We start from the raw sequence: 21024 nt of genomic DNA, 5'->3' as shown, positions 1-21024 counted from the left end.
TCTAGATCTATAAATATATTTATTATAATATAACAAGAACTTAACAGTAAACATAAACTATATACAATACCATTACAGATAACCCTGTTTTTAATATTATTCACAGAAATAGCCAGTTTTGTTCCAGTGTGAGAAATGAAGAAATAAGCTAAATTGGAAATGTTGAATGTGTTTAGGTCTTGTTGACAGGTAGCACCTCCTTTGGAGGTAGACACACACCAACACTAAAATTAGTCCTGCCCCAGGCAGTTAGAAACTTGTGCTCCAATCTTTAGGTTCACACTTGCACCCTGTTTGACATAAATACTTTAAATGACATACTAGCATATAATTTTGTTGTGCTTATTATTTTTCTTTCTTTAAAGAATAAATAAAACAACTGCATAACAAAGGCTGGAACCTCACTGTCAAAATGAGAGACTTGAGTCACCCTATAGCTTGACTCAGCTGACGAGCACTTTTTCTTTAAATACTGCAAGATACAAATTTCATTTTTTTCTTTTATTTTATAAACGATTATTAATAAAATAAGATGATTAGCTAACCATCTGCATTGATTTCCCCAAAGCTGTAGGCAGACCTCCCGCTGTATAAAAAGGCTAGTGTATTTGGTATGAAATTCAACGAGATATTGACTGTAAGATCTCACCCACGCCCTGTGTAGGACCCTTCTTGAATTACTGGCATGGCATTTGGGATTTGAGTCTGCAAAGGCAAGTATGGCAACTTTTTTTCCTCTACTTGGAAAGAAATCAGACAATCCTTAGCTTGGGGTTACTTTTTTGTGAATTTTAAGATTCTTTCCCCTGCCCCCTCTATGTTACCCAATCCGTCTCCCATTTGATCCATTTATGTATAAATTTATAAAGAATTTCCACATCACAATGCTCTCTGGATAGACAATATTTTAATATATATAAAAATATAACCCCTGTGCTGTGCATATACTTACAACTCTACATAGTAATCATTTTAAGTCTCTTATACTGGGCTTAAGTCTATGCATTTTTCTACCATGGGATTTAAACTTGTGTGTTTCAAATCTGTAAATAAGAGAAGTATATGGTTTCCACACCTATTGGAAAACTTGAAAAATAAAATCAAATAAAAAACTTCTTAGACTTTACATAAAAGATAGTGGCGTATATCCCAACATAAGGAATTTTGGTTGAGAGTCAAAACTGAGTGCGTAGCCACAACAGGAGGCATCTTCTCCATTTGATGAAAACGTGGAAACCCCACACTGTGCTGTGTGTTTTAATGTGATCCCAATCCGAAGTGAAGAGCGGGTTTACCAGGAGAACGCCTCTGGAATCGAAGCCATTTTCTTTTTGCATTACAGGAATCGAGCACTGCCAAGTTCATTCATCAGCAGAAACCGGGAGCAAAGTTTTGGAAGCCCCCCCCACCTGTGGGCTTGGCCACATGTGCCCACACAAGTATCACCGGGAGCAGAAACTCATCCAGCCCAACAGACCTTTTTTTCTTTTTTTTTCTTTTTTCATCATTTTATGTGGAATTTATTACCAATGGCTATTCTTCTTCTCCCCAGTCCCTACCTCACCCACCTCCTGGGCTCTGCTCTAGAGGACTGAAAGATTCGTTTGATCTGATGGAAGACTGACATCAATGTAAGCCATCTGTCACACAAGATTTCTCTCAGTCATTGGTATTGAAAAGCATGTATTTGTTAAAAACAAATGTTGGAATCAAAGTGATAAGGACACTTTGACCTTTCAAATAGATTGATGCCTAAAGTGTAATAGTAAAACTAATCTGCATGGTTATTTTAAGAATCAAGCTTGAGCTCTAAAGTAAAATGCAGATTTTTTTTTTTTTTTCCTCTCTTCCCCAGCTTAAAAAATATGTGAAATTCTATTGCACCTGGGTTGACCAAAAGCCGACGTCCAGAACAAGTGCCACTATAACATCTAGTGACACCCTTGTATTATTAAGTTACAATATCTTACATAGCACGGAGCTCTCTGCTCCTTGTTCACCAAAAGGTGAGGATGATTTTTCTACATTCAATGTAGACACTATTCAAGACTTTAGAGCAATATGTTCACTGGCTGGCTTTGCTGCTTTTGTTTCTTAAGTAGTAGTATTCTTCTTGCCTGCTTTCAACAGGTACCAACAGTTCTCCTTCCAACTCCTGGGTAACGTCAGCCACTCTGAATGTACTTCTTGATTACTACACAGCCGTGTCGAAAAACAGGGCAGGGCATATTTGGTAGAAGTGTCCATGTGTTTGTTTTAGGGTCGTAGGCTTCCATGTTTCCCAGCGCAGGTCCTTCACTACTAACGATCCCACCAGTGGCATAAATTTTTCCATCCAGAACCACAGCACTGTATTTAAAAAAAAAAAAAAAAAAGTTTTAGTCTTCTTACCCAACAATTTCCTTTTTAGGCTTAAACCAAACCTAATCTTTCATAACAAGGGGTAAACAATGAATATACCTTTTATTCTTACCCATATAAACATGTGTGGACATTTCCTTCTCCCTTTCTCTCCCCCAAACTAATCGTTTTTGTGCTCCTGCTGGGTAGGTAAATGTTGTCTCGAGTTTAAACAATAGAAATTAGTCCAAAAAATATGTTTCTCCAGCCCATATATGCGATCTGCAGCCAATGTAGCAGGACGACACATCCCTGTAACACCCTGCAGACGCAAAAGCAATCCAAGCAATTTGGGGTCCCTGCCCCCTCTGTTGGTATAAACCCTCCGCTTCAAGTTACTCCTCTGATTATCAATGGATGCTATAAAGTGGTGAAAAAAAAGACTCCAAAAAATGCTCTGTTGCTTCACCCCCTCCCAAGGTCGCGCTCTGGCGCGGGAGCCTGGAGGTGCTGCTGACTCGTGCTCTTGGTGCACCTGGGAGGGGTGGTGTTGCGCGGGAAGCCAGCCTGGGGGCCAGGAACCCGCTGGTTGGGGGTGTGCAGCTGAGGCACTGGCAGGGCAGCTGCATGTTGGTGTCTAAAGAAGGCGAACAACTACTGCTTTTTAAAAATCATAGCATGGTTTGGGAAGGGACCTTAAAGATCATCAAGTTCCAACGCTCAAATCAAAGTGTTCGACTTCAGACACGTCTTGCAAATCAAGGATAATGAGGCTGGGCTAATCCAGGGCTCTGTACGCTCTTGATAGGCAGGGAAGTGCACAGGTGTGGAAGGTATCGGAAAGAAAAATTTCCCTGCAGCCTCATCTCTCCCTCCTCCTTCCACCTAACCCCTTGGCCTCGCCAGCAATCATGCGCAAGGCATGGCACTCGCTTTGGGCTAACGAAGACGGACAATGAGGGGCTGGGGTTCCGCATGTGGATTTGGAAAGGGCAGGAGGGTGACAGAGGCAGCTGGGTGGGAAAAGCCCGTTCAGGGCTGTTGTGTTCTCAGTGCTGCCTTCCTACTCCGCACGGGGAACCCAAAAGCAGGAGTGGCTCTGCTTTTCATCTGCTGGGAAGCCTGAGTTTGCCCCCCAACATTTAAAGATGCTGTTAAGCTGGAGGGGGCTAGCAATGGCTTTTCTGGTGGTTGGGGTCCCTTCCAAGAGCAGCTGGTGGACGGTTGTGTTGGGAAGGAAAATGGAGACTTGGAGACTACGTAGACACTAGAGGATAGCAGGGAGAAAAAGAGAGGGGAAGACAAGAAATTAATTGCAGCCAGGAATGTGGCCTAGATCTCAGAATGTAGAGAAGGGTAGTAACCCTCTAGGCTTTGTAAAAGCAAAGTAATTTCTTCTGGCTGGTTTTGGAGCAGTGGGAAGAAGGATGAAAAGTGATAAAGGTAAAAGACAGAGCACGCTGGAAGACCTAGGATGAACTGAGACTAAAATGGCACTGACAAAGCCACGTGTTTCTGAAGAATACAAAACTCTGATGTCCTTGTGGAGAAGCAGAGCCTGAGGTGAAAAATAAACCCACAATGACAACAGTGAGGACTCAAATAAGCCTAGTCCCTGGGTACCGCCAGGAAATAGGAAATAATGAGAATCTTGTCAAAATAACTGTTAATCTGAAAGGAGGAGGAAGGAGAGAGAGACTTGAAACACTTGATTAGAGCCTATCCACAAATCAGCAGGGCTGGATGATACATAGCCCAGGGTCCTAAGGGAGTTTGCTAATGAACTTACTGAACCACTGGTAATTATTTTTGAAACGTCAGGGAGAAATGGGGAAGAACGAGGACTCAAGTAAAGCAAGTGTCATCCTGAAAGACAGATCTGAAAGAGAAGGAGCCCACCTCCGAAGGAGCCAGAGCTGGCAGCAGAGAGGCCCTGCCTGGCTGGGACTCCTGCCAGGGCTCCGGTCCCTACGGCCAGGGGGAACAGAGGTGGCAGGTCCAGCTGACCCACTAAATCAGACCAATGTGCAAATTAAACCATGGTTTAAGGACCTAAGATACTTGTTCGGGGGTGGGAAGCCCATCTCCATACTGGAACAACTTACTATTTAAAAGCAAGACAGGCTGGGAATTACAGCTTGCAAAATATGGCATGAGGAGCGGGGGAGGATGGTCCCACCCCATGCTGAAACAGTCCCGCTGTGGTGGAGGGGCTGCTGAAACCAGAAGGATGAGAGATTAGAAATGAGGCCAGGGGGTAGTGATTGCTGTTTGTGTTTCACTTCTTTCCCTTAATAGTGAAGCTGAAGGAGATGGGAGCTTATTTGACTTGGGATATGGTTTGGGATGTGCTGGGTGGAAGAAGGTCCAGTGTGAGTGATGGACTGTGGTACAGAGCAGCTCTGCTGCCATGGTTCTCTAATGTAACGCCGATCAGTCATTAAAAAAGTACCCCTACACAAAACATGACCGAAAATAAACCCCCCACAAATGAGTTAATTTAGCAATTTTGTTGAGCGAAGTGAGAAAAACTGAACAAACTCCCCAACAAAGAAAAGATCCCCAAGAAAGATCTTGCAAAACTATCAATAATGAGCAATTAAAAGAAATACGAGTGTGGAGCATGAGGCCTGGGGCTGGTTCCATCAGTGTTAATGATCGAAGTCCAGTGCCCATGAATGGCCTCAGCTAAATTTTCATTTCCTGGCGTGGACCCGCTAGCATAGATGACAGCACCTCACACCAGCAGAGGAGAGGACCTTAGTGGCTGTTGTTACCACTTACGTATGGGGCCTGTCTAATTCTTTTACCTGATGAGACTGCTCTGCCTGGAGCTTTTGATCTGGATGGGAGGAATGGGATGGACAGAGGGAGGACTCTGTCTGGTGACCTTTCCATCTGCGCTGTAGGTGACATTGGGAACAGGAGCCAAGCAACCACCGGCCCTTCCTGGCTGGCTGTGTGCTGCATAGCTGAAGCCTGGCCTTAGGTGTTCAGTGTCACCTTGGGCATCTAGTGTCAGTCTCTAAACAGGGACGTGTGTGCTTTACAGATTCCCGTGTAGTATCTTAGCTGCCCCCATTTCCTCTAGTACAGTCTCCTCTGTGGCATGTTTAGTAGCAGCTGCTCGAAGCCAGAGCTGCTGCCACCGTGGAGCAGCTGAGTGGCCAAGCACACCTTCCCGAAACGATCGGGGGTCCGGGTTCCTCCCCAGCCCACGCTCTGGTTTAGGGGTTAGAGCGGGTGGGCAAACGTTGCTCTTGTTCACCAGCACCTGGGCCACAGCACTGAAAGACATTCCTGCCCAGTGGCTGGGACAGGCAGCTCAATCCTGCAGCCTCCCACCATGGTGCTAATGCGTTGGGGAGGAGATGGCTGCTGAATTCCACCCTCTGAAAGACCGTATGAATTTTAAATGGTGATTAGAATAGCTTCTGCCCCCTCTGTATGCAACTCCCATAGATAAGCCTGGCATAACGCTTAGCTTGTGAGTCATGCCTGAGGTTAAGAAAAACAGTGAGCTACTCCTGCGAGCAAGAAATACGCAGTTCTAAGTATGCAGCGGGTACTTACGTGTGCAGGTGACTTTGGAGACATTCAGACATCTCCAGGGCTAAAGTGGCAGGTAGGTACTTAAGCTCAATTAGTAATTTAGTCCTAGATTGCTGCTGCTTTGCAGTATTAGGACAATCACTGCTAATTTCTAGGACTTTCGGGAATAGGAAACTCAAGTGGGCTCTAAAACCTTGAGGAAAGCGAGTGGAAAGGAGTATGCTCGTTGCTTCTTCTTCACTACTGTGACAATATTTCTTTTCTGCCCTCCCTTCCATCCCATCAGCTGTAAAAACATCATTACCAAAGCTGACGTACAAAGAAAGAAATAATTACAATAATTAGGATGCGAGTTTATTGCTTGGTGCCATTAATCCTGAGAGATAAAATAATTACAGGCTGTCAGAGCCTGGGAAGGAAGGAAGCTCCGCACCGCAGAGCCTCGCTGAGGGGATGTGAACCCTCTGGCAGCTTCAGGGGCAGCGACCTCCCCAGCTCAGGAGCAGCTGGACCCCCATCTCTTCAGCAGCACACTCAGGGTGAAGCTAATCAGCATCAAAATGGAGGTAACTTCATCAATTCCTTCCGGGAAAATACGTTCCAGCATTTTGCAAATTATTACCCAGCAGGCTAATGACTCTGCTTTCTGTTCCCTGGGTAATTACTGCCATTTACTAGAGAGGCTTCACCTATTGCCCTGCAGCCGATTCACCAGAGGTTCCAGGGCGTCCTTCATCGCCCAAACCACGAGCAGTGTCAGATGATCACGCAGTGACTGTCCCCAGCACTGCCACCACTAGCCCGGTCCATCTGCTGGCCTCCACGGAACCATGAATCACACTCCTAAGAAAATCCCAATGAGGCTGAGGGCAAGGGCTGGCGGGGACCTGGCTGTCCGTGGTTGGAGTGTAATCTAAACACCCTTTAAATCTCTTCTCTGCCTATCCACCTTGCAGTCCTTCCCCAGCCTGGGCAAACAGGAGGCAGAGATCCCTCTCTGACAGCTGGCCAGTAAGGGACTTGATGGACAAAGTGAATCATTGAATCATAAAATCACGGAACAGCCCAGGTTGGAAGGGCCTAAAAAGACCATCTGGTCCCTTTCATGGGGAAGGGACACTAGATGAGATTATCTATCATGCTGTCCAATAGCATCTTGAAAACCTTCCGTGATGGGGACTCTAGCACATCCCTGGGGAGCTTGTTCCAGTGGATTATTGTTCTCACTGTAAAAAATTATTTTATTGCGATGAAGCCTCTCATGGTGCAACCTGTACCCATTGCCACTTGTCTCCTCCATGTGGCTCCTTATGAAGATAGAGCCTCTGTTCTTCTCTGTTATTCTCTGCTAGAATATGTGTGAGGTCCCCCCTGGGCCTTCTCTTCTCTAGGGAGAAGAGACCAAACTCCAGTCTTTCCTCATAAGGCAGGTTCTCCAGCCCTGATCATCCTCGTGGCCCTCCTCTGGGCCCTCTCCAGTCTGTCTGTGTCTTTTTTGAACTGTGGGGACCAGAAGTGGACACAGTCCTCCTGCTGTGGCCTGACAAGCGCTGAGCACGGTGGGATGACTACATGTCTATCTCTGCTAGTAATGACCCTGCAGATGCAGGCTAGGATCTGATTTGCCTTTGTTGCTGCATTTGACTTTGCATTTTTTTTTAATTAACTTTTTTAATCACCTGAGCAAACCTACTTGTTCTCCAGCTCAGGCGCGGGGCCCCGGGGCCCAGCACACCCGGGCTGTTGGTGCTTTCAGCTGGGGCCTTGCTCAGGCAGCTCAGCTGCTGTTTCCTTGGTGGCCACCTTCCCACCAGGAGTGTTATGGACCCTCCACTTCTCATTCAAAAGCATCTTATAGTGAAAGTCTCCTGATGGGCAGTAATCTGGAAGCAACCCAACACAGAGGATGTCGGCGCCTCTTTTCTGCAGCATTTTGAGTGCCTGGGAGCTCCTGTTCCAGCCCCTCGCTCTCCCAGTCATGATGGCTAGACATAGCACCAGGCAGTGGGACTACCAGCAAAGTTTGTTACTTTTGCTAATTATTATTATTTTAAATTTTCCTGCTTAGTCCTAAAGATCACATCAGCTTTATCAGGAAATGTTAAAAAATAATTGAAAAAAAAAATCCTGTCTTGTAATATCTGGGATTGTAAAAGATTTGAAATGGCTGAATTAGTGTGTTGTTTTGACTCCCTGACACTTAGTATCTTCTGAGGCCACAAACAAAGCTCCTCTCCCCTCTGACTCCTGGCTATGCATGCACACGCACCCACTAATTTATGTGGAGCAGTTCCATAAACATTATTATTCAATATTATCAGTTAGATAGACACAGAATCTGCTTAAAAGAAGAAAAAAATCCTGGCGTTTACTAGCAGATGAATTTCCTTCCAGCCCTAAGAGTTTAGGAGGGCTTCACTGGAGATGGAACTGAATGATGCTTGTCGACTGGGTGGAGTTAGCGCTGGGATAAGAGGAGCTTGCAGGGCACCAGCTCCTGCGGGAAGCAGCTCTGCGTGGTGCCAGGCAGAGCTGCAAGCACCCCTTGAGTTTTTGCTTAAACCGAGGATCTTTTAGTGAATCCTGCATGGTGGTTTGCAACGCTGAGGTGAAAGGCCCTGCTGCCGTCTCCGTGGGTGCTGGTGGCTAGGGTGCCAAGGCCTCGTCCTGAGTTTGGTAGCTGTGCTGACAACCTCCGTGGCTGTTCGTGGTCGGGTTGGCAGCCAGGTTGTTATGTTTGAGAGGGCTCGAGCTCGGGTGGCCGTGTGGTGCTGCCAGAGGTGTCATCTTTACAATGAGATGGATAAATAAGGGTCCAGATTAGTCACGGTCAATTAGGAGGATACCATGCCACTTCTCGGAGCAGGATTATTAGTGTGGGTGTCCTGGCCAAACTCCAGTTATATTCTCCCCTACTCCATGAGTGCTCTCTCTTGCTAATGAGCCAAAACCATCATGTGGCATCGTTACTTGTTGCTGAAAACCAGCAATGTTTTATTCCAAAGTCCATTGCACATCAGTAATGGCCCGAGTGCTCTGTCTGTATCAGTTATGCTTTAATGCACACTGAAATCCTTCATGCCGTCAACTACTACAGAAATTATTGCTATTAGTCTGGTGCAGCAGTTCTCATCTGCTGTCCGTGGAGCATAGTCCCAGCCACACGTCTCCTTCCAGATATACTGGAAGATTTCAGTTTTCCCATGTGGACCACAAACACTTCCAGCTGCAAATGCTGCCTGCTGAACAGACCAGCCTTTATGTCTGCGGGCTCCAGGAGTGTGTGGCCATTAAGGAACCGTGCTCCGTAATAACTTCACCTGGGAATAGCCATCCAAACAAGCTGTGCTCTAACCCCTTCCAGTGCCTGGAGTTACCACGAACTTTGCAATGAGGAAAGGAATCAGCTGAGGGAGTCTGTGGCTGGTGCCGTACATTAGCAATGCCTAGTAGTTAAGCACAGGAGTCACCATGCTTCGCTGTTCAAGAACAAGGGCTTATTTAAAAAGAAGAGGGAAAAAAAAAATTCCACAAACCGACCCTGTTTTTGTGCTGTTCAGCCTGAGTCGAAGTCTTATTAAAGATTTCCATTCAGCAGAACCATCTAATAAATCTTACTGGTTAACAGTCAGGGGAGGAGGAAGAAAATGCTTTTCTGGTGTCTGTTGGGAATTGCTGGTACTAAATTAGCTGCTCTGGAATTATTGCTGGCACCATCACGCTGCCGCTCATGGAGGCTCTCTGTAGCACACGCCTGTTTGCACGCCGCCTGCATCCTAAGCAAGCAGAATATGGAATTTTTAATCATGCACAGAAATGCAGTCGGCATTCTTTTTGCTTGTGGAAAAATAAACTCCTGAAGGGCATGGTGGGAAGGGAGAGCGCCTGCCTGCCAAGAGAGGACTTGCAAGAGCTGGACAGGAGGGATGCCTTTGCAAGTCCTTCTGGAGAGAGGTGTCTGGCAGAGCGAGGAATGATCATCCCAGCTCCTCATCCCCATCGGCTGCGCTCTGCTGTTACTGCCTCCAAAGACCCCGCAAATGAACAGGGGCTGCCAAAATGAGATGGTGTCTGTGGTGGCAAACAGGATATGCCTGACTGATGTTTGGGAAACGTCCAATTTTTCCCTTCCCCCTCACACGCTGTGTGGAAGATGTTCAAGACCTGTGTGTGAACTCCGAGAATTTTACAATGCTTTAAGCATATTATTGCTCTATGCCCATTAGTCACTATCCCTCAAAGGGTTAATTCTAGGTCAACACGAATTTCTTATTGACTTCCATGAGGCTGAGCTTATCTGAAAATGAGAACTTGGTTTGCTCTTCTGTTGACTGTGAGCTGGAGACCCAAGCCATTTTTTTGTTTCGTTTTTCATTAGAAGTAATTTAACTTGATATTGAAACCATTTGAATGGACCTTTAATTTTTCACACATAGGGAATGTCACACAAATTTCTTTTTTCCTTTTCCCCATTCTCGAAGCCATCACGCTCTCTAGTCACTAGCATGTAGAAAAAGTGCAGAAAAAGGGATGCGGTCAAGATTTTTCCCAGCAAATTCGGTATCGAGTGATTCCTGGTGAGAGGAGATCGATAGCATGCAGTTAATTTTTAAGCTGTTTATGTTGCTGCTTTTAAAGCATGTTTTTTTGTGATCCATGCTAATGAGTGGAATGAGGAATTTATAGATTCATAGACTAAGGTCAGAAGGGATCTCTGTGCTTAGTTAATCTGAGCATATATACGCGGTATACTCAGGGCATGGACTTTTCCCCACGCAGCATCTCTCTTGGAAACATATCTAATCTTCTCTTAGAACCACCAAGTGCTGGTGAGTTCGCCCCCTCCCTTGCTGGTTCGCTGTTTAATTATCCTTGCTGTTGGGAAAGTGCCTCACTTCAAGCATGAGATGTGTAACTTGACTTTCTAGCCCTCGTAACTCGCTACGCTTTTGTCTGCAAGACTGAAAGCTTTTCCACTTGCTCCCAGTGATCAAGTCACCCCTCAGCCTTTCTTTGATCAGCTCCTTAAATTTCATGTCAAAGATTTCATTTGCAACCTGGGGTCATATTTGCAGCTTCCCTCTGAACGTCTGCTGATATTTCCACATGTTGATGCGTGGACCCAAGACCTGCACTCATTTTGCCAACGCCGTATGTAGCAGCACTCTGTCTTCCTAGCTTCAACTTGTTTTCATTTTGGTGTTATGGCTCATATTATATATCCAATATTGCATTGACCTTTTATCCACTGCACTGTGATGAGAGCTCATGTTCTGTAGCTCTGAGTGGCCTCCTTTATGTCCTCCTCTGAGTGCCTGACTTTCCAAGGGGAGCAGGGCTGCTATGATTGTGCTTCCTTCATGCATTACTTTGCATTTAAAATACTGCTGCTGGCTTGAGACCATCTAACTGAGACATGCAGACAACTGGCTAAAATAGCTCCTTCTGTAGTATTTTTTACCCACGAAGTGTTAAGCCACCTGCAGCCTTTACCGAGTGAGATTTTCTGTTACCTGGATTGTTGGTAGATATATTAAAGAGCACTGAAGAAGAATCAATGCTTCCTACCAGTGGCCTTGCTCAATGATATCTTCTCATTAACAAATACATTTTGAGATCTGTCAGTGAAGCAGATTTAATCTCTCTAATGTGTGCCTTGTTAATTCCATACAATACCAGCCAAATACCTTGGAGAAATAGCAGTATATTATAGCATCACAGTTGTCTTTAGCAGCCAGGCATGTTTTATTAAAAACCAAAACAAAGAACCCAGTTTCCCTCCCCAAAAGCAAATGACAACAGGTTGGTTTAACAAGACCCATTTTCCAGGAAAGTGCATTGATTGCTGTTTATTATATTATTAGCATTGAGTTATTTGTTGATGAAAGCCTAAATTAACCACTCTGGCATTTTGCAGAGGACCAACATGAGGCTAAATGAGACCACTTAGCCTGATGTTGGTACTTTGCAAAATTAATTGCTGCACTAAAATTCTCCCTTTCACCTTTTCAAAATACAGAAACACTTCAGCGGTGCCCTGATCCATCCTGAACTGTAGGAGTTATTAAAATCAACGTTAGTGGTTCAATCAGCTTCTCAACGAAGTCTCTAAAGATGCCTGTGACTAAGAAGGCTGGGTTGCCTGATTTGAGAACTCAATTTCTGAGTTCACATCTTTCCTTGCTGCCAACAGTGACCATTTTTGGTCCCTCACAGCAAGAATATAGACCCAAACCTTCTTGCTCCCTTCCAAATACAGATAAGAAATATCCATCCGATTGGTCTATGTTACACTTTGCTACCTCATCAGTCTCATCAGCAATGGTTTTCTAACTGATTAAAATTACAAATTTGATCCCAAAAGGTTTAAAGTACCTTTCTTTTTAGTCCTGTGAGCGCTTAGTACTTCACTGGTTCCCTCAGCCTCCCGTAGCAGCAGGAAGTTTTAAACCTGTTTGTTACTGCTAATCTCCCATTTTTCCTATTTCCATACATACCGATTTATTTCGTTTTTGTCATAGGTTTTACATCTCCTTTTGGCTGAAATATTTTCCCTTGACTATATGCCAGCATATTTAAGAATTTTTGAAATTGTGCTTTTTTTTGGGATGTACTGAACTATTCCTTTTTTCGGTGACTATCCCACTATAAACGTAGGTTTCCAGACCACTATTGCTTTAGGATTTAGGAAAAATGTCATTTAAAAGTTTAAAGTTACTTTTTACTGATGGGTATTATATTCTACTTCAGCAAAGTCAGTTTATTATGGTGCCGAAGCAGCAGCTAATACTTAATTAACAGATTTTTGTTTTACAAGACAGAGATGTTCAAAGAGTGGTTCATCTCTCTCCATGGGAAGTCACAGGAATGTATCAAATGTACAATTCCCTCACGTTTCATTTTACTGGTTAGGGCTGTAATCCCAAATTGCATCGTACCCTTTATTTCTGGTTTTCAGGAGAAAAATATCATTAGCAGCTGCCTGAGCACTGCAGGCTCCTCCTCATCCCGCTTCTCCTCCTGCTAGAGCGGAGGGACAAGGAAGACCTGTCCTTAGTGCAGGGTGCACCCAGCCACGGCTGCTCGGGCCTCCACTGACAGCAAAACATGCTTCAGCAGCCAAGAGAGGGCGCTCCTTAAATTAATAAAAGAAAGGGAAGGAAAGAAAACCCGACAAAAAAGCAGCAAAAAGAGAGAAACTGAGCATGCGTTCTTAAAAAGGAATTTTTCTCATCTGCACCAAGGTGAAAGGTTAAATGCAACAAGATAAAACACGGAGGTGTTTTTCAAGCGGAGGATGAGGGGCAGGGACACCCCCCTGGGGCAAGGAGCAGAGCTGTTGGCAGAACGTTTGGGAGATGTGGGTCTGTTGTGGGCCCAGCTGCTGCCCCACAGCTGCAATTCCTCCCACCCCAGCCAGCGTTTTGCCCAGGCACTTGTCTCTCTGTCCTGGTTTTGCTCAGTGCCTCAGACGTTGACAACAAACCCTCGCCCAGCACCCGTGGAGCTGCCATGGTTTTTCCCTGTGAAGCCAGTAGCTCAGCCAGTCCCTGGTGCAGGGATCTGCTCTGCCAGGGGCTGGAGCTCCACTAAGCCTGAAACAAGCCTGTCTTTCTGTAGCAGCCACGTAATCGTTTTTAAAAGGCCTTTAAGTTCTGCCAGTACTTGGTGGGTGCCAAGTTTTACTTTCGTTAGCCAATTTGGGAAGTTTGTTAAATCCGTAACTTGCATCAGGGAAGTGAGCCCAAAAAGCAATCAAAATCACATAATAAATAATAATTAATACCAGTGTGTGGTGCTTACTCAGTATTTTTTTTCTTTCAAGGATCTTTTAGCTAGGTAGCAAAAACACGTTCCATATTATGGTGGTCTCTCCCACAGTGGGTCTTTATCATCCTCTGGTTACACATGGCAAACTTGAGGAAAACAGCGTTCCTGTAGTCACTTGGCAACAGCCCAACACATGGCCCTCCCCGCGATACATCACACCTGAACGTGAGGAGACACATAACCATAGCAGGGTCCCGGATGCACGCTTTGGGAAATTCTGTGTCTCTGAACACGTACAAAAAAGAGATGAGGAAAACCCCCAGATGTCACACACCTCCCTTCCCCTCTCCCCTTCACTGTTAGGTTGTATTAGCTTATTTATCAGCAGAAAATGTTGAGGCACCAGTAATGCAGTTTTAATGTTTTTTTTCTCACCTGCAGAACTGCCTGGAGTGGTTCATGTTGGGACCTGCTTTAATATTGCCTTTCTCTGGGTCATAGATGGTGGTTGCTCGTGCATAAGCTCCTCCAAGAATAAAGATGAACCCATTGAGAGTGACTGCAGGAGCGTATTTGTTATCTGTCAATGGAAAGCAACACTGAGATCAGTTTTAGACTCCGGTTTGGAGATTTTTTTTATTTATACATTCCCCTTATTTATAGATAAGTCACGTTTCTCTAAAGCTCCAAGGCTAGGGAAAGAAAAATGATGAAACGTTTCCTGGTCTTGTTCTCCTCTCTCCAAGTTCTCAAAGGCACTTCTAAAGTTCATCAGTTCTTCATCCCCCAGTATGCGCCTCCCTCTAAACTGGTAAAGTACAATTATCCTTTTCCAAAGCCTAATGGAGTCACTGTGAAAGCTCCACTCTTACACATGAAATTAAGATGTCAAGTTGTTTCAGAATTTTGAATTGCTGCAAATTTTAACTCAGCTGCCTCTCGTGCCTGTGCGGCAGCTGAGTACAGAAGAAACCCACAGCACAGAGACCTGCTTAATAATATCCAGTAGTTGATTCTCTTTTGTATTCTGCTTTTGCTTGTGGGAAAGTCACCCACATAATCCAGATTTTCTGAAACCTGTTTTTTTTTTCCCCTTCATCTGTCTCATAAATTCACCTGCATTTTTATTTTCAGATGTGTGTGTACCTCCAAGCAGTCCTGTATTTCAGCAATGAACTGTGTGAAGTTGGAGTTTGAAATTAAGCAAGTCCTTTATCCTAAGTCAAGTTCAATCAGAGTTTCCAAGGATACTTTAAAATTCTTGTTAGCTGCGGCATTATTAGAAATATTGGTAAAACTAGCCATAAATTCTTGAATAAAATAATTCTAATTTAATTAGTTGACTTGTCCCGTATGCTGCTAGCACGCCATATGCACATTATTAAATATGAGCCAGTTGGGCTGAAATTTCTCATGATGGTGTCTGTCTTGATGTGATACAGCTTTTTTAATCAACATTTCAGTGAAACCAATCCGCAGTGTCTGGGAACAAAAGACGGGAAAATACATTCCTTTATTTGAGTTAATATAAGCCTCATTACCAGTTCTCTAAGAAGCAAGTGTCTAAGCCCTTTGGGGTGTGAAGCAGATGTTTCCTGGGTAGCTAGCCTGGTGTGAGGGGGCATTTCAATAAAAATTATCTATATGTAGCTATATCTTAGAGCCTCCCCCAATTCTTCGTTTTTATATGCTCAGAAAAGGGTGATGCTCTTGTTTCTCCAGTGAAGAATCAAAGTGGACACAGTCCTGCCGGCTTTGGCCCCTGCAACCCTCCTCCGGTGTGTGGGGAGTTGGGGGTGGTCACTGGAGGAGGCATGATGTCATCTTTACTACACTCTTACATCTCTAACAGACTCTACGTAACATTGAAGGGCTCTGTATGTTCTTCCTGGACCTGTAACACTATGACTGTATTCTTTTAGGAAGAGATGGGCTTAAACTAGCCCCTGCAGCTTTACTTTTGGCATTTGCTTACCTCTTGCATGACTGGTGGTGTAACCCCAAGGTTCTTGTAAACCCACCTTATTCCACTAAATATTTAACAAGAGATTTAATTTGACATGAGTTAAGCAAAATCTGATTAATTTCTCCAGAAGAGAGATAATTTCTGTAACTGGGGTTTGAACTGGTTGAAATAGAAGGAAAATAAGGGGACCGTGGTGTCTGCTTCTGTGCCAGAAAGGCCATGGGGTGGTCTGGCTCAGTTCATCTCACTCTACCTCGGTGCATGTCCAGGGAGATGTATGGGGGGTGCAGCACTCAGTGTGAAAACAGACAAAACGTGTTATGGGTTAAAGTTGGGCTCCTATTATGCTGAGTATCTACAGGCATATGTCAAAAAAACACGGATGTATTAGGAAAATGTCACTGATCCTTGGGAACAGATGGGAAGAAACTAATTCATCCAGAAAATAGAACAAGGAGTATTCGGTTTCTTCTCGGTGCCACTAAGCCACGATAATTCATCAGAAAGACTTATCTGTCCTAACAACCCAGCTCGCATCCCTTTCCAAATCAGACTTGCATATGTGACATTTTTTCCAGTTAAGAGACTCATCAGAAATTTTCCATATTTAATTATCACGTCTTCCTGGGTTTTTTTCTTTGACTAGCACTGATTTGCAGAAGAATGAAACAGTTGCATAAAAAAACCCCTCACCTCCCAAATCTCACAGGGAAATTATTTGGGGCTCCCTCAAGGCAGAAACAGAGACTTCTCAGGAGACTGAATCACTGACTTCATATTCCTTTTTGTTAAAGAAAGAGAGGGAAACCCCTTGGTTATTTTTATAGTGACTTTTTTTTTTTTTTTTCTTTTCAAATAGGCAGACAGTCTGATAATATTTTTCTTTCTTTTTTTTTTTTTTTTTTAAAGAGGCAGTTGTGTTTGATTCTCATCAATTTTTCAATACATCACCTATCTGTTGTCTTTTTACTGCTTTCGGCTTTAGCTACGATTTCATAAATTGGTATAAAGTAAGCCTGAGATAGAGAAACACAGAAATCTCTGCTGTTCCTTTCAGGAAGGGAGAAGTTCACAGCAAACAGTCTCCTGATCCTGATGAAGATCTGGCAGAAAGACACGAGGGACACCCCTCCAGAGACAGGTAGAGAGAAAACAGTGTGTTTTATTTTTATTTTGTTACCATGGAGGCAGAAATTGTTCACAGATACAGGGAGCTTGGAAAACTCAAACCGTCACTCCCACTACCTAGGTGTGCATCACCACCTTCAGACTTTAACCTTACTTCATCCCAGGTGCTACCCACACTCTTCCCTTGTTGCTGTCCTTTCCAGGGCTTGGTAACCTCAGGCATTCAGAAGACTCCAACTTCTGTTGCTGCTTTAAGTCCTTAACATGCTCATAGTGCAAGGTGGGTGGTTGGGGGAGTGTAATTTTGCAAAAGCATGTTCTGGTTGGGCTTTTTGGTCAATGCTCCTGGGCATGAACACGAACTTCTGTGGGTCAGAGGCTTACTGTGGGATACAGTGGGAACACTGGTTATTTCAAAAGTCTGCTGAAGGGAAGGAAGAGAGGGGAGAGGAAGCATGGAAACAGAGCAGCAGTCTCCTTTCCCCTCCAAAATTCAAGTTTTGGGGCCGTTGGATAAAGTAATCCATAGGCTGGAAAATCTTAAATGGGATTTGTCCAGGACAGCAAGCACGCTTGAGATAAAAAGGCAGAATAAATGTAAAGGAAATAATAGATAAAAGGTACTCTTCCCTCTGAGTGAATAACATCCTAACGTCACTCTCCTTTGCTGTTGCTATAGGAAAATATACAAGTATTTCTATTCTAGTGACAGGTCATTGGAGGAAGGGGTATGCACTCAACAACAAACCTGGAGCTGGAGGTGTACTTCACGTGGGGTTGATAATTTAACCTAGCAGTGTGCTCCTCACTTAGTAACGACAGCATGCTGTCTGTGATGGGTTTCGTGGCTCTCGTATCTCTCAGTACATTATATGGTCAAGTAGCACAGTTCTGCTTTCCCTTCCATGATTGCTTAAAGATCTTATGTTGCCTTACAGTAAAGCACTCGGTCAGAGACTGAAGTGGCATTAAAATGAATGGCAGCAGCACTTCATATGGAAAAAGGTTATTAAAACCAAGCTAGTCAAACATTTTTACCAGGAGGAAGAAATGTGAGCATGCCACCAGTCCAGATATAACTCCAGCTGAAGGGTCTCCCTGCAGGCATGGGCAGCCAGTGAGGAGTTGATGCACATGATGAAACAGATTGGAGAAAGGGGACTAGTTAATACAAACTAAATCTGCTTTTAATAGTAAGTACTGCTTCCCCTCCCTGAACACTATTCAGACAAGCTCAAGAATGGCATTGTAATGGATAAGGTAACATCCCATGGCATCTGGGAGACTGCGGTCTGATCCACAACATAGCTCCTGAGGCCAAAGTGCAGATATTGCAATTAAAAAAAAAAAAAAATTAAAAAGCAGGGTCTCGGATGTCAGCCCTTCTGGCATGGTGCTCTCCTGTTAGCTGATTTCTCATAACTACACAACTGGTTGCAGGGCTTTACGGTTTCACCCAGTGACCCTTGAGCAAATCCTCCTCAGGGACCCTGAAGTTGAGTGTCCTCACTTGCAAACTCTGCATTTTCTGTATGTGTGGCAGGGATCACCCCTTTCAAAGTCTCCACCTGCCATTGTGGGACAGTTTCAGCATCAAATATACAGGCAAAATGTTGAAAAGAAGAGAGCTGGCCAAAGATGAAGTGGAGGCAGGAAGTGAAAGGCAGGACATCTGTTAAAGGGCAAACACACAAATACTGACTTTGTTGGTTAGAGGGCAGAGTAAGTATGTGTAGGGGGATGACATCAAGGAGTGGAAAAGTGATTCTGAATTGAAAATATGGCATATACGGAGGAGCAGTGGGTGAGACAAAGGAAAGTAAAATTCAAGCTTACTAGTGGGAAAAACACTAAGAACTAATCATTGGAGGAAAAACATGTTGAAGGATGAGATGAAACACTCATTGCTCTGAGACTTGTAAGTGAGAGCTGGCCAAACCCAGACATCGGTACTGAACAATTGCCCCTGAGGAGAGGGGCAGGCCAAGGTGTACATCTGATTTTTCTTGTAAAGTCTAAAAATAAATTAATGGGAATGATTATGCATTTTAATTAAAATAAGCCATGGGAAAGTACAACAAAAATGCACAGATGCTGCTAATGCTGTTTTCCAGGTATTTCTTGCATTCTTAGATCTGTGATTGTCCCACTTTGGTTGGACATATCACTGCAGGAGTAAACGATACGGTGGGTCACTAGATACTTGGATTAGAAACTGGAAATGGTCACAGATCTTTGACCTCTGTGTTCACATAGATCTCACCAGATTTTTAAAATTTAATGATGGTTAAACACTGATTTTCTTACAATCCAGAAACGTTAATAAAAATCTGTACTTCCACCAGTACAGACACTGACTGTTCAGGGTATCAAAAAAGGCATCTTTTAGTGCCCTGGCATGAAGGCACAAATTGAACTACAAGGCAGTGACAAGATAATTAGGCTTTCTTACAGTCACTGACTTCAGCACGTCTATGGCCATCTTGTTGAATAAGACAAATCTCAGTAAGCTGGGCATGAAAAACATTTTTAGCAGAGCTATATAGGACAGCCTGGCAAAAAATGGAAAGGGAGGTGCTGCAAGTATGTAGCTTGGGTTCATTTACTGTTGTAGGACTTTGGCTCAACAGCAGCAAACTTCTTGCAGCTCAAAACACAATAAGAGGATGCGCAAGGTGGTTTACTGAAAATATGCAATGTGAAATCCCTGGGAGGCTCCATTACCTCAGTAACATCAAGTTGTGGGCTGCACTGCTGCAGGAACATCTGCCAACTCCAAAGGTGGGGGAGGACAGACGCAGGGCAACAGATGGGGCACTGAGAAAGTCCCTCTCCTCTCCAAACATGGATGTGTGTAATCGACACCTACCCAAAGGCTACCATAGCATCCCTGTGCAACGTGCTGGTGAGTGTCATACCTACTGCATGCAAACATCCACGTCCCAACACCTCCTGACAGGTGAAGGCCAAAGAGTAAATGGAAACTGGGAGTGAATTCACTGCTTATTCCTAGAAGAAATCCAGGCAGAAGAGAGCAGGGGCTGAGCTGTGTGGACTTCCTTTTGGTCCCCACTCTCTATCTTCTCTGCACAGGCAGGATGTCAGTACCCAGCCTGCTTCACCTCCATTCAGATTAGCCGAAACGTGACCCTCCCTCTTGCCATGGCTGACACCAGTGTTGCCTCGGGTTAGGTTGGCACATGACACTTCAGAAGAGATGGACCTGTTGGGTTCAAACATCTGCCTTGCTGCTTTCAACTCACTATCATAAAATACCACAATGACTTGTGACAGGTACTACTGGTCTAAAAATCTCCAGAGACCTTGGCTACTTTCAATACCTGCACCTACTGTTGCATATCTGAGAATGCTTGAGGTGTTTTTAAATAATCCATTGTCCTATTTGAGGTCAAACAGGTTTCACTGATCTCTGGGGTGACCTTAAACAACACAACTCACCATCAGACATCTCAGTTAACTTAGCTCAGTGGGACACCTTAAGAATTCCCAAATCAACAGAAAAAGGCTCTGGGGCTGTCAAAGGCACCCCAGCAGTGATCGTATCAGGATTCATCTGAGCTCCTTTTTGCAAAAAGTACCCCAAGGCTCCTTCTACTCTCTCTTCTTTTTAGATGGTACTGTACTTGTCGCCACATCCAGTTCTTGGCGACACTTCACAAATACCGGTGATACTGTGGTTCTTGTAGGGCTGGAGAAATTAAAGTGTGTTTTCAACATTCCCACCACCTTTTAGTGAAGATCAGGCATCTTAACAGTTCAGTTTCCCAGGTATGCTCCATGGGGGTGCAACTTGACAGGCTCTGTGTTATTTTACTTTATTTGCAAAGAAATTGACGTTATAAAGTTCCCAACAAAGACTCACAGCAACTTCACATTTTATCATATATTTTATGCCTTCAGCTTAACTAATTAACTTACACCAAGAAAACATAAATGCCATCTTTTAACTTCACTGGTGTCGTTAATGTATTTTTGTTAGGAAATAATAGTACACGTCCACTAGAACAATGGGTGATGAACCCAACTCTGGATGGTTTGGATGATTTTTTCCAAGCACACATGGTGTTGATGCCTGCTAGACAGTACAACAAACCCAGGGAATGATTTCTTAGCTCCTGTGGCACTTATACTATTTTGGTAAGGGAAAGGAATACCTCTTTCATAATGCATTCATTTTTGCAATACGCTGTGAGTACAGGGAAACCTCATACTGTCAGTCAGTAGATTAACTGAACAGCAGCAGCTGT

At 44.1% G+C, this 21024-nt stretch overlaps 1 protein-coding gene across 5 annotated transcripts in view; it reads right to left on the bottom strand.

Annotated features, from left to right (window-relative positions):
* Positions 1 to 21024, bottom strand: part of KLHL29 (kelch like family member 29) — a 405860-nt gene continuing 384836 nt past the window's right edge. For all 5 annotated transcript variants that reach the window (XM_042803184.1, XM_033004989.2, XM_042803185.1 and 2 more), the window contains 2 exons: positions 14098 to 14242; positions 1 to 2349 (listed from right to left, as the gene is read on the bottom strand). In XM_042803184.1, coding sequence (XP_042659118.1) covers positions 2166 to 2349; positions 14098 to 14242 — 329 coding nt within the window. In that variant the 3' untranslated portion in view covers positions 1 to 2165. The remainder of the gene's footprint in view (positions 2350 to 14097; positions 14243 to 21024) is intronic.

This window comes from Tyto alba, unplaced genomic scaffold, assembly GCF_018691265.1.
Source record: "Tyto alba isolate M040663 unplaced genomic scaffold, T.alba_DEE_v4.0 Super-Scaffold_40, whole genome shotgun sequence".
In the NCBI taxonomy this organism is placed as follows: Eukaryota; Metazoa; Chordata; class Aves; order Strigiformes; family Tytonidae; genus Tyto; species Tyto alba.
The sequence above is the reverse complement of the archived record's forward strand: the minus strand, read 5'-3'. Positions and strand labels throughout refer to the sequence as shown.